The sequence below is a fragment of the Apteryx mantelli genome, chromosome 4, assembly GCF_036417845.1.
Source record: "Apteryx mantelli isolate bAptMan1 chromosome 4, bAptMan1.hap1, whole genome shotgun sequence".
NCBI lineage: Eukaryota > Metazoa > Chordata > Aves > Apterygiformes > Apterygidae > Apteryx > Apteryx mantelli.
This window is the reverse complement of record NC_089981.1, coordinates 39,494,871-39,508,072: the sequence shown is the minus strand read 5'-3', so window position 1 is coordinate 39,508,072 and position 13,202 is coordinate 39,494,871. Positions and strand designations below refer to the sequence as shown.

The following is a 13,202-nucleotide window of genomic DNA, read 5'->3' as shown; positions in this document are numbered from 1 at the left end:
TAATTTTTCTGTGCAATGTAACTGCAGAGGTCTAAAGTGCCTTGTTTTGTTTGAAGCTCCTGGCACAAAAAATAAAGGAAAGCTGCTCATATAACTGGAATTGCCTATTACAGTTTTAGAATTTATTTTTGATTACACCATTATTTTACATCCCTGATGAAACAAAAGAATTCTTGTTTTACTAGTAATCAGTTAACACTCATGAAAATCATATAAATCTTGAAACACGTCCCATGCTGTAGCTTCATTTAATTTACTGTTAGTAAGACATAAGACAGCAAGAATCTTGAGAAAAGGACTGTACTACATCCAGTTGCTGAGACTTGATATCCTCTGGTCATATAAAGAAATAAAAACCCTCAGCATATTACCAACGAGAAGAAAGCCTGTGAAATCCCTTCTTTCTTTTATAAAAAGTTACTACTGGCAGTAAGTGGCAGTATATAATACTGTATGACAGTCCTGTTTCACAATCAAACTGTTTCAAGAGTTATGTTTTGCCAAAAGAAAATATATTGTTTTTGTTACCATACCTTTATGTAGTCTTCAGAAAAATCTTTTAGGAAAAAAAAGTCAAAAAACCTGGCACAAACTAGTACACAGTAACAGAAAACAGCCAAACACACAAGACATAATGAACATTTCATCTTCTGTAAACAGAGGCTACTGAGCATTATCTAGCATTAGTGGACAGTTTGAAGCTCAAGTTGCTCTTGTTGTAGCTGCTAGCCCACATTGGACCATTTGCTCTTTACTTACATCTTGGCTCAGAGCCATAAAACTCCTCTGCAGTTCTTTAGCAAATTCCAGATTATTTGTCACTTCCTGATACTTTGACACTGCATCCTTCAAAAAAAAAAAAAAAAAAAAAAAAAAAGCACATATCACAAATAGAACAAAATATATGCTTTCAACAAGCAACTTCCTACATATTTTGTTTCTAAGCAAGACAGCTGTAAAGGTAACCACCCCTGAAAGGGACTGTCACAATGATGTGTCAAATTTTGATTCTCATTTGCCAAATTACTGCATAGATGAGACTTGCATATGTCTAAGCATGTAGTTTCTTGGATATTTCAGTTTTCAGTTAGCACAAAAGAACCAAAATGAATAGTTAAGCCTAGACAGATGAAAAGACCACACGATCCCAGGAAAGCAGCTAATTCTTACAATGTGAACAGCTGCTATAGCCAAAGGATACATTTTTTTTCCTAGCCCTTTCTTATGTTGAAAAGCATCAGCAAAATGTTGTTGCTGATTTCCAAGTTTCTAGAAATCTCTGAAGTACCAATATGCACGCTTGCACTATACAACTGAATTTATATTTGCTTCATATTTATTACAATTGAAAAATGGCTGTTGAATCAAGCTGTACAATAACCTACTTTTAAGAAATAGCCTCAACAAGAAGGCTATATATGCAGTAATTAGACGAGTCTATAGTGCGTCACATCTGCTGCACTGATGGCTGTGATATGCACATGGATATGTCTTATTTTTAGAACCCTTTAGAACTTGGACTAAGCTACCTCTCTAATCAGGCTGCATGATATTTGGAAGTTGCCACCAAGTGACTAAGCTTCTTCAGTTCTCCCTGGACTTATTTTCCAGGAAGAAAAGGAAAATGTCCAGAAAACCTCAAAAGGTATCATAGCTTTTTCAGCAGCACTAGGTTATAATGCGTGCCAATTTTCACAGCAGCTTATTTACAAACTAATCTCAACAAGCATAACGAAGTATTACAACAAATTCCTCTACCTATTCCTTCAGCTTATTAACAGAACAGAGATGTTCTAGGGAACAGGAAACTGAGGCCAAGTCACAGCTCTTAAAAAAAAACTATTTTTTAAAAAGGGGGAGTGAAATTCATCCCTTCCTTCTCCACTAAGAACAAACAAGTTAACAGAGATCTGGATAATGTTTTTTCTTTTTACCAGTTGATCTTGATTTAGACGTTCTCCCTTATTCATTCGTTCCTGGTAATCATCAAGTTTGCTCTGAAAATAAATAAAATATTGTTATGAAGAGTTAATATAAATATGAAATCTAGTTACTGCTCTCTTCTACTTGTCCTGTCTCACAAAATTATGAACCGTGACATTATAATAAATACTGTAACATATTACACAAACATACAACATTCACGTAAAAAATAATATCAGAGAAAACTTGCCTTCTGGGTTTCAAAAAATGTAAATACTTCTCCAAGAGACAAATATTCACATCTTGTTTATTTTAATTACTACAATACATCTTCATATACACTTAAATTCCAAGGAAACACACGTTTATCCTAATGGGGATGGCAGTCTCAATGCACATTTACTTTAGTCTAAACAGCAGAGAGCTAAAGTCAGTCTTGAGTAAGAGCTTATTATCACTCTATCACTACAAAACCAAAAACATGACTGGAAACAAACTCTGTCACTGCTAATGAGATTCAGAATTATAATTCTTTGTACTTGTATCAGTTACCATAAAGTCTTGAAGAATTTAAAATAGTTTCCAATCTTTTGTGCAAGAATGTCTACCAAAACAATTAACATGAATAGCTCTAACATATTTCTCGTCAGAGAGCAATAAATTTTTTTCTTCCAAGAGGAGAGACTGTGAGAAAGAAATAATTAGGTTAGCTTTCATCTGGACCAGTTTTCTAATCTGTTTGCTTACACAACTGTGGATGACACCGATATTAACAAAAAACAGGTAAACTTACACACGCCTAAAGTGACAAAGGATCTAAAGCTTAAGTTTTAAGGGCCTTAGAAAGGAAGCAAAGTCTGTAAGGATAACAGACACAAACACTAAATTTTCAGCATTTCTACAGATGATAGACCTGACCATATTTTTATGAAATTTACTTTGGTCTCATTAAAATGAAGCCATTAAAATGATTCCCTTATCATTATCTTCCTAATCTACAGTAACAACAACAGGGAGAGGAAAGCAAAGAGAATCACTTCTTTTTGAATGTAAAAAATTAAAATTTGGATGCAACCAATGCTTTTAGAGTTTAGTATTTCTTCAAGAATTACTTGCTACTGAGTGACAATATTTTTTTGCTATTTTGGTTTCAGGATATTTCAGTTAAAATATGCTGCTTATTTTTTTTCTAGCTAATTTACCCTCTATGCCCCATCTTAAGAGTTGATCAGAAAAGCTTAGCATATTTTGGAAATGTTGAAGTCTGTGAAACAGTTTAACAACAAAGCTTGTCTTACAAGGTATTTGATACCTAGCCCTACTTACTAAAACACGGATCATAACCACATTTATATGACTTGGTCTTTTTGATATGTCACCTAGAGCCAAAACAGTTTCTTTCTTTGAAAAATCTCACGTTAGATTTAACACCTGACTACTTCATCTTTGAGTATGTCAAAGCTAGTAACGGACTAGCCAAAGAACTAAGAACTTCCTGAGCTCCAAATAACATAGTACCATTTGTACAGGTATTTCATGCTGGGGACAGATACTAACAGTGTAACAGCAGCCAAATGCAGCAACCAGACTTTGAGATAGATCAAAAAAATTGGCCTGAACAACATTCAGCATATTGGAAACCTACCACAACAGGAACTAAAAGCAATTTACTCTTACACGTACTGTTTCATTTTAGAATAGATGATGCCATGGTTGGACAATCATAGCAGAAGTAGCTTTAGCGATTCAAGAGATCCTAGCTGAGCTATGAACAGTCAAAAGATAGGCTACAGAGCTCAAACATTTCCAATGCTCCAGTGCAAAGCCAGCCAGGTTAACTGAAGCCTCCTCTGATTAAGGTGGCTTAAGTCCTACAATAAACTGGCTTTGCAGACAAATTTTAAGAAGTTCTTGTTTGCTGAAGCCACTCACTCATGCAGATTCATTCCCTCAGTCACACTGGTACAACTGTTTGTGAGGCTCCGCAGAAATTTAGACTGCCAATATCAGTCTGGTTAAACAGTGTCTACAAAATGCATTAATAAAATCCCCCAAAATTTCTGTGATCCAGTTTCCAACACAAACCCACAAACAATCACAACAGGAAAAAAAAACAGGACAGAACATCAAATTCTAGAACAACGCTACTTGCAGCTTTGTTAAAAAAAAACACACATTACAAAATTATGCTGCAAAAGGCTCACATAATCCTTTTTGCTGGCTAAGGGCACAGGGGAGGGAAGAGATGAAAATACCCTAAACTAATACAATTGTTTCTGCACAGTTTTTCCATGCAGCCTTATTTCAGCATGATGTTCTCTTCAGATTAAGCATATCGCAATAACCTATTCAGACAGTGCACAAGTTTTTCTTAAATGATCAAATGTTCTCAAGTCTAATGCAAATCCTTTGTTCACTTGGTTTTTATTCAGTTGTATCAACTAAAAACAAAGGATAATATGTCTATTTTAGCCATTAAGAATAAAAAAAAATTATTCCTAATAATTTTTCTTCTCTAAAAGCATCCATATCCCTACCACACAAGGTAAAAAATGGAAAGCCCTTTCAGCTGCAATGCAGGGAACAAGCAAATGTGTATTTAGTTACACATTATCACAAAGATTTCAAATGTCAAGTAAGCATTTTTCTATAGTCTGAAAGACAGTATAGTAGTATAAGATCAAAATACAGCATTACACAAAAATATTAAGTAAGTGTAATGTTTTCTTGTTAATCTGCACTGTCAGCTAACAGCAGCATTAGTGATGTAAAATAACTGCAGTAAAACTCCTGCTTGGCAACCTACTGCAGTGCCTACAAGTAAAGATTCTCTTATTTTTACCCCTTCTGCAACTTCAGCCTTGCTCATCTTGCAGGATATGCATTTTGAACCATAAAAGTCAAACCAGCAGAAAAAAAATTAAGTGGCCAAAGTGAGCACATGAATTGTCTATTAAGCAGCTCATGAGTCAGCAGCCTCCAGTGCTGCAGACAAGAAGCAACCATTCTTCAGCTCTATTTCCAGGAGCTCCCTGGGAGAAAAGCACTACATATAGGCTACAAGTCAAGGGGGGGGGGGGGGCTTCTTTAAGTATGCCCTGTATCTTATTTTAATAGGTATCTGAATATCGAGTTACTTTATGGTAACTGATACTTCCCCTCACATTCAAGTCCTCATTAACTTTTCTGAACTGCCTCAAAAATGTCAGCCTAAAGGGAAAAAGTGCAGTTACATGACATCAGCTTCAATAACAATACTGGTTTTAAAAATCCCAGACCACTCAGCTGTGCTGATACAATCATTTACAGTGCTATGCTTAAATTGGATCACTGGAATGATCTGAGTAAAAATAACCCTTAAAAGAAAGGGGGCCAGAAGCAGGAGGGAGGCACTATATTTAACCAGATAATTTCAAATGATATGGTTTCTACCAGCTACATCAGCACAACTGTACATGACAAGCTGCAATGTGGAAGAGGAGAGGGAAACCTCTTCAGCCAGCTGAAGCAAACAAATTTTGTATTGCACACTGAGTTATGAGCAAAAAAAAAAGGGGGGGGGGAAGAGGGAGTTATTTTAAATCTGTTTTCTGAAATACCTCAGAAACTGCATACATTTTTAAACAGCATTAAGCAATTAAAATAGTCCAAAATTAAAACAGTGGTCCTGCACATTTCTCATGGAAACAAAAGAAAAGCCGAACTATGAAATAAAGCTTACTGATGTGTTTTACATTTGCACATTAGAATTTATTTGCCCTCCAATACCATTCCCACACTAATATCAGCTTAATTTATCAAAAAACACTTTTCTTCAAAAGAAGGTAGAAAAATAAAAAGATAAAACTTTTGAAATGGCATCAGGAATGAAATCAGAAGTTCAGAATCTCTTTCTCAAAAAAAACCAAAACACTGTTCTCGCATTCACTATCTGGGTACACTTCATATTAACTTCAACCCTAACAAATGTCCCCAAAAGCTTTTTTAGTCTTGATTTATACTCAAAAAGGTGCAAAGAAGTGTTAAACACCAGTACTCCCGAACATGAAATATTCAGATCTTCAGTTTAAACTGAAATTATTTTGAATTAACAGTTGTAAATATTCTTGGGTTTTTTTTCCCAAATATCTGGGAAGTTTTACAGTTCAGGAAAAAATATCTCCGTACTGCATTAGACAGTTTTTAAGTGAGTCAAAAAGCAATACCAGTTCCAAGACTGCAGTCTCACAATCAGCTTAAAACCAGAAAACAAGGATCACAAAAGGGGTATTCTCCCCCTGCTCACCACACAGTCTTAACCCTTCCCACATGCCAGCCTGGATGGCCACATGGCCAAACTGACAGCTGGGTAAGGAACCCGATCCAATCAACTCCCTCCCTCCCAAAGCAATGCAGAACTGTATGGTACTGATGGATCTTTTAAATGTAAAGCAATCTTCCTTTTAAGCACAGCTACAACCCAGATGAATTGATTACAGAAATAAAAACTAGCTTATTTCAGTAACCTGAAATAAGTCACAGACAAACGAAACTCCTAAAAGTTTTGGTGGCTGCATATACATGTTCTCTTTCGGAAGTATGTAAGCAGTATGAATGAACAGGTAAATTTTCTACACTGCCAGAGATCTAGATTTTTTCTGTGCGTCATATTTCCCTGGTAAATGAGTTCCCTTTACAACCACAAGTGAATTCTAGAACACAAGATAAGGCTTGTCTTTGCAAATAAAGAGTCATAAGTATGTCCTTTTATATCATCTCCTAGTTGATCAATACAACTCTACTTTCATTTTCGCTTTGTAATACTCAACCTTTTGATTGCCCTACCCCACTAGACAGTGTGAAAACATCACCAGCAGTAAAACATTTAACATGTTACACAGGAGCACTGCCCAGAACACTGGCTTTTCCCAACACATTTTTTCCAAAAGTAAAGGAAAAGCACTGACAAAACATCAAAGCAGCACCACGGAAACTTAAAAAACTAAATGGTCTTATTCAGCTTGTAAGAATCAACATGACTATCTAGTTAACAGAACTTGCTGAAAGAAATAATCCCCATGCTGTGTTAAATAGTTAAAATAGAAAGAGCTGAAACAAGGAATTACCAAACATCAAATAATTCTACATACATACATGCTTGGTTTTTAAGAGATGAAGGTAAGTTTTCCACAACTGCTATCAAAAGAGGTTTTAAAGAAAGCTCCAGACTTCCAATACACAGTTTCAAACAGATTTCACAATTCCTTGGTCTCAAAATCATATTTCATCTTCAAAGATAAATTTGGAATAGCCTCATACCTTCAGCTAGCACAGACTGCAGTTGGACTTTTCTTAAGCAGTACTTGCTTTTAAGTTCTAAAGTAGTGTTCTAAAAGAACTAATTTATGTATGTGGGGGAAGACAAGGTGAGAAAGAGAAGGTAATAAAACAGTTCCTTCTTTAAAAAGAAGCATATTACAGTGACAGACCGTAACCGCCTGCGATTAGCAATGTACCCTGCGTTCCTAAATTGCTAGATTGCAGAGAGAAGACTGTTGTGCCATGCTGATAACTGGGAGTTAACTGCTTTCATCCTGAGAGGACAGGACATGCACAGACTGCAAAAGATGAGTAGCCCTAGGACTGATCTTACGCTGTAAAGCAAGACAGTCTCACTTACAGGGCAAGCTATTGATACAACCAAGCTTCCCAAGGAGAGGTTCTGGAGACATTAAGAAGCTTTCAACATCCAAGTGGCCCAAATAATGGTGCAAAAACAGTAAGAGTGATGCTACTGTTGGGCAACTTAAGAGTGTGGTTCTCTCCTGCTACCACTAGCTGCACCTAAAAGAATAGCAAATGGACCTTGGCATTTACTATAGATTGTTAGCTTTTTCCTACAGAAAATCCAACTCATTTTATATAAAAGAAAAGCAGGTAGACAGCTGTCTCAAGTCAGATCAACTTGAAATATCCAACTATTCTACTCCAGTAAAAATTCTTTGCAACAATGGTAGAGGCACTTTTTAGGTATTAATTTTTCAAACCAGTCAGGATACCTACTATACTTATTCAGGAATTCAAAGACAGGCTGATAAAGCAATGGCAGCTTATGTTACCAGCTACAACTAAAATGCACCATCTTTAAAACTGTGAACTGAATACGCCAAGCCCAAGCCCTATCAAGTAGTTTAAGCTAACACATTTACTTCATATTTACAGAGTAGTCTTTGTGATCACCTGCCCATACCTTAAGGCTGATATTAGCAAGTGAGAGATTTTGTCCCTCCTGCAGAACATTTGGTTTTAAAAACTGGTTTTACATAGTTCATGCTATATTAAACATGAGGTGAAAGAGAAAACCGTTTCTTTTTTTCCACATTGTACAAAGACACTCGAGTTTGATTGATTCGATCAGCTTTTTTTGGGAGTGTTCTGGGGGGGGGGGTTTTCCTAAAAAATGAAAAAATGCAAGTTTTATCTGAATATTTTCTCCTAGGAAACTCGGGAGATCTAATAGGATTTTAACCTCAAACACCTAACAAAAATGTAGAGGAACTCACACAATTTTACTTAAATAAACTTGCCATCAGATATTCAAGTTAGATGCCTGTCTGAAGGACTTGTAGAGAAAATCGCCCTTCATTTACCACCCTCCAGGCACACAGGCAAATCTAGTCTACTAGGAACAGAGGAAGAAACCAGAACAGCATTCCTGATCATTTCCAAACATAAGATGAAGGGAATGCAGACATTTTCAGGCCATGTTTTTACACACTCTTATGGACGGTAACTCAATCTATCCTAACCTGCTACAACATAAGCCATGCTGTTGTTTCAAATAATGAGTTCGCTTTTAAGAGAAGAAAATCAATGTTATACAAAAACATTCAAGATAGTATAAAACTAGTGTTAGAAATATTAAGACTAAGTTTTGTACTGTATTTTGCTAGTCACATCATTTTATCCTCAGAACTTACAAGAGAATATGGCACTAGAGAATTTACTTCAAAATGTTTAATATCACTTAAGAGCTAAATTAGCACTCCTTAAAGAATAATCATTTTTCATCCTTCAAAAACATACATCTAAGTTAACTGTATTTTTATATTTGTTTTCAACTATAAAGGTCTCCAAGCCATCTCTACTGGCCGCCTTTACCAGCTTCTGACAAGTAAAGAATTAAATGTTCAACTAAGCAAAAGTTTTCAGTGAGATTTACTGAATTTTTCACCCACTTCTCTCTGGACAGTATCCAAAACGATTTTTTTTCTGGATGCAAAAGGAAAAAAAATGAAAGATATTCTCATCAGAAGATTTAAAATACAGAAAAATGAATTTTTGTACTTAAGAAGTAAACTTATCAAGTAACACAAAGCACAGATGCCCATAAGTATAGTAAGTTTTGTTTTCAAGACCCCAAGCATGCAATGTCAATGTTCTCTTTATTATAGATGCGCTGATTCCCCTCAACAAATGAGTAATTCTACTTTAATATACCAAGAACAATTTATCTTATGTTACGGTGTTTACATGAGAACCCTACTTCAGCAAGCTTTCAGTACTTTTTTAACATGTAAGACTTGACAGAAATCTTTGAACCTTTCATCTGTATGTCTGAGAGCTAACTAAGCACACACTACCTAGCTTTTCTTTTTTAAGCACACACTGCTCAGCACTTTGAGCACCTCAAAAAGAGATACTCAAAGTAATTTTAATTCAAGATCTTCTTTTAATAAAAGTCTTTTCCAGAAAAAAGGCACTTCATTTCCTGTACTCACTTGCTACGACACCATAATTATAAAAAGCAGTGACAGTAGCCATAGGCACATAACTAACAAAAACTAGGGCTTTCATGAGACAAAAATACCACTAAATTTCACCCTGTTCTTTCAGAAAATAATAGCCTTCCATACAACCTTCTAACTTAAGATACTTCACATAGAAGTTAACCAAAAAGTCCATTCAAAGAGAATGAAATGGCTCAACCAAGCGTAAATTAGGTGTAAATTATTTATTTTTAAAGGTAAATAAAAATGCTACTAGAAAGGAAAGCTGACCTACACACCAATAAAACTGTGCTTATCCTCTTTATTTCTTCAAAGTAGAGACTAGACCAGAAGACTTTTCACCTTCCAAATTTAATTTTCAAGATATACATTTGGAGCATCTTAGAAAACTATTTTTTGAGGATTTTTCTACACATTAGACTTCACAATAATTTCAAAGCTTTCACACCATTTTACTTGATCCAAACCATTTGAGGGACATATTGAAAGATTTCTGCATACCTTCTCAAGTTGAGGACCGATTATTTGTGTGTCCATGTACGCATGTTTTAAAGCAAGCTGAAGACAGACATCTATATGCATCTACACATACTCGGACCAGTACAAGAACCTACAATTCTAAAACTTATTTAAAAGCCCCTGGCTTGTCCTTTTTGTTGTTTTGCTTGTGAAAAAAAAAGACAAAGAAAAAGAAAAAAAAAGAAAAAAATCCAGTATCCATTTTTTAAGTGGGAAACCACACTGCACGCATATCACGGACATGAAGCAAAGCACAGCTTGCTTCATTTGTAACTCACCTATACTGCCTAGTTTACTGCTAATATTTCTGCCTCCTAAAACACAGGATACTAGCCTAGACTACTGCTATCTAAAATACTAGTTAAAAAAAAAAATTCATAAATGAGTAAAACTGCAAAAGGGCAGCTCTAAGTGTAGGCAATACGTATTCCAGCATTTTACTCTGATAGACACTTCACACTCTGCGGGCTGGGAACACTTTTGCGGCTCAGACAGCATTGAGCCAGTGGGTGCCGTATACACCGTGACTACGGCACCCTTCTTCCCTTCTATCACAACTCGAGCCCTCCGGGGACCACGGGCTCAGTCGCTGCCGTATCTATAAATAACTCCTCAAAGGCCGCTTCCCGCTGCGCTAAGGCTCCCGAAGGGGTGCGCTCAGCGGCGGTGAACCGCCGCGGGCGAGGCGGGGCGAGGCGGGGCGGGGCGGCCGGCCGGCGGCCCCGGCTTTGTGCCGGCTGCTCGCACAATGCGGTTCCGCCGGCGGGGCCGCGGCTCTGCCTCCCGCCGCCGCCATGTTAGCGCGGCTTCCATGTGCCCGGGCGGGGAGGCCGCAGCCCCCCCGCCCCGCCCCGCGCGGCGCCCGCCGCTCCGCTCTGCTCCGCGGGTGCGGGGCAGCGGGAGGCCGGGCGGGGAGGATCGCGGGCCAAACGGGGCGGCGGGCCGGGAGCGCAGGCCGAAGGAAACAAAAGGCGGAAGGCCGGGGGGGGGGGGGGCGTCTCGGAGGGTCTCGCCGGGACACGGGCCGCGGGGCGGCGGGGGGCGGCCGCGACCCCTCCGGCCTTGCCCTCGCCGGCAGCGCGGCGGAGGGCGGGGGTCGCGCAGGGTGGGCGGCCGGCCCGCGGGGCAGGGGGACCCCGGGGGGGTGGGCAGGCAGCGGCGCTCGCCCTTCTGGAACCTTCCAGCGGGCGGCCCCTGGGGGCGACGCCGGGAACAGCCCGGGCCGGCGCGGACTGCTCGCCCCGAGGCTGGGGCCGGCGGGGCACGGCTGAGGAGCTGCCCTGCCGGTCGGCGTCTCGCTGGCACGGGGACGAGGAAGGAAAACCGGGGGGGGCCGTTGCCCCGCCGGTCCGAGGGAGTCCGGCGCCAGGGCAACGGTCAGCAGCAGGCAGAAGCCCCCGGGGGGAGGGGAAGGCCAGGCGGGCGGGGAAGACCGGGGCCGCGGGCCCGAGACCCACCCCAGGGCGAACGGGGGGCGGGGGGCAGAGAGCAGCACCTTTTTCTTCTCCAGGTTGCGCAGCTTTTTGTCGATCACTCCCAGGATCTGCTTCATGGCCTCGGTCTGCACCGAGGTGATGCTGCCGCCCGATGCCTGCGGGGCTGCTGCTGCTGCTGCCGCCGCTGGGGCGGCCTCGCTGCCCGGCCCCGCTTTCCCGCTGCTGCTGGCCATAGTGCTATTAGTAGCCGAGGGCATCTCTGCTAGAGAGAGAGAGAAACCGCGTTACGGGGGAACGGGCCGCCGCTGGCGGGGACACGCGGGAGGGCGGGCGCGCACTCGGCGGCTTCCCCACGCCCAGGGCGCGCGCAAGCCGCACCTGCCGGCGCGCGCCCCGCCGTCCCCCCGCCCATGGAGCCGGGCGCGCGCAGAGCGGTCACGTGACAGGCAGCCTCGCGGCTCTCCCCGAGCCGACGGTCATCGCCCGAGCTCGCCCTCCTCCCCCCCACCGGTGTCCGCACGGCTTCGCCACTCCCCTCACCGTGTGCGCGAGTGGCCCAGGGGAGGGGGGACTCAGTGCGCTGCGCTCTCGCTACAGGAATGGCCGCCTCAACCGACTCGGGCCCCGCCGCCTGCGCTGCTCCTGCTACCTCCGCACCGAGCTACTGAGGGGAGGGAGCGAGAGCGCGCACGCGAGCGCGTAAGGCAGAGGGCGCGGGAGCGATCAGCTTGGGGTCCTCGCCGCCGGGAGTGCCCGCGGAGAACGCCTGAGCCCGCCCGCGCGCTCCGTGTCCGGCCGTGCCCAGGAGGAGGAGGTGCTTCCTCGCAGTCGGCCTGCCCTTCGGCTTGCTGCTCGCGGGTCCTTCAGGCGCGCGCCGGACGCCTACTTGCGAGACACAATAGCGAGGCGGGGCGGGAGGCCGCCATCAGCGGGGCGGCGGCGGCGGCGCCCGGGCACCGCTGCGGCCGTTGAGCGCGGGGCTGCTGCCCCGGGCGCCGAGGCGGAGGCCGGTGTCGGCCGCGGCGCCCGCTGCCGCACCGACGGCGTGCGCGGGGCAGCCCCTGCCCCAGGCCGGGGGCCTCTGCGGCAGGGCCCCTCGCCCGGCCGCCGCTCGCCGTGAGCGCGGGCGGTTCCCAGCAGCGGCCTCGCGCCGGCACCTGCCTTTTGCCTGCTCGTGCCCTTAAGGCACCTCCCTAAAGCTGGGAGGGTTCCCGTGAATGGTGTCACAGCTCTAATGGGGCCTTAATAACCGCATTTCGGTCACCGAGAGACAGTTGCCTTATTCGCCTGCCTTACCAGGATTCACCTCAACCGTTCCTGCATTTCTGTACATTTCTGTGACCTAAAACTGTGTCCATATAACAATTGTGTGCTGAACCTTCACCTTTTTCCTGACAACTGGCAGTAATTTAAGAAAAATGTACTGAAAGAGTATCTTTTTTTTTTTTTTGGCAAAGCAAAGGAAAACTTAGAATGAATGTTACGCTTTCTTTAATGAAGACATGAAATGATGCCGGATATGGCCAGTGTGGAGCCAAATAACATTGAAAAGGCT

The 13,202-nt window shown here is 42.3% G+C and overlaps 1 protein-coding gene across 2 annotated transcripts in view; it reads right to left on the bottom strand.

Moving 5' to 3' along the window:
• The window catches only part of CAPRIN1 (cell cycle associated protein 1), a 40,772-nt gene extending 28,390 nt beyond the window's left edge, over window positions 1-12,382 (bottom strand). The window contains exons 1-4 of one of the 2 annotated variants that reach the window (XM_067296286.1): window positions 12,188-12,382; window positions 11,707-11,909; window positions 1,935-1,997; window positions 760-846 (exon numbers count right to left, since the gene is read on the bottom strand). In XM_067296286.1, the coding sequence (XP_067152387.1) occupies window positions 760-846; window positions 1,935-1,997; window positions 11,707-11,904 (348 nt within the window). In that variant the 5' untranslated portion in view covers window positions 11,905-11,909; window positions 12,188-12,382. The remainder of the gene's footprint in view (window positions 1-759; window positions 847-1,934; window positions 1,998-11,706; window positions 11,910-12,187) is intronic. The other variant, XM_067296285.1, reaches the window with a different exon arrangement.
• Window positions 12,383-13,202: the final 820 nt, after the last annotated feature.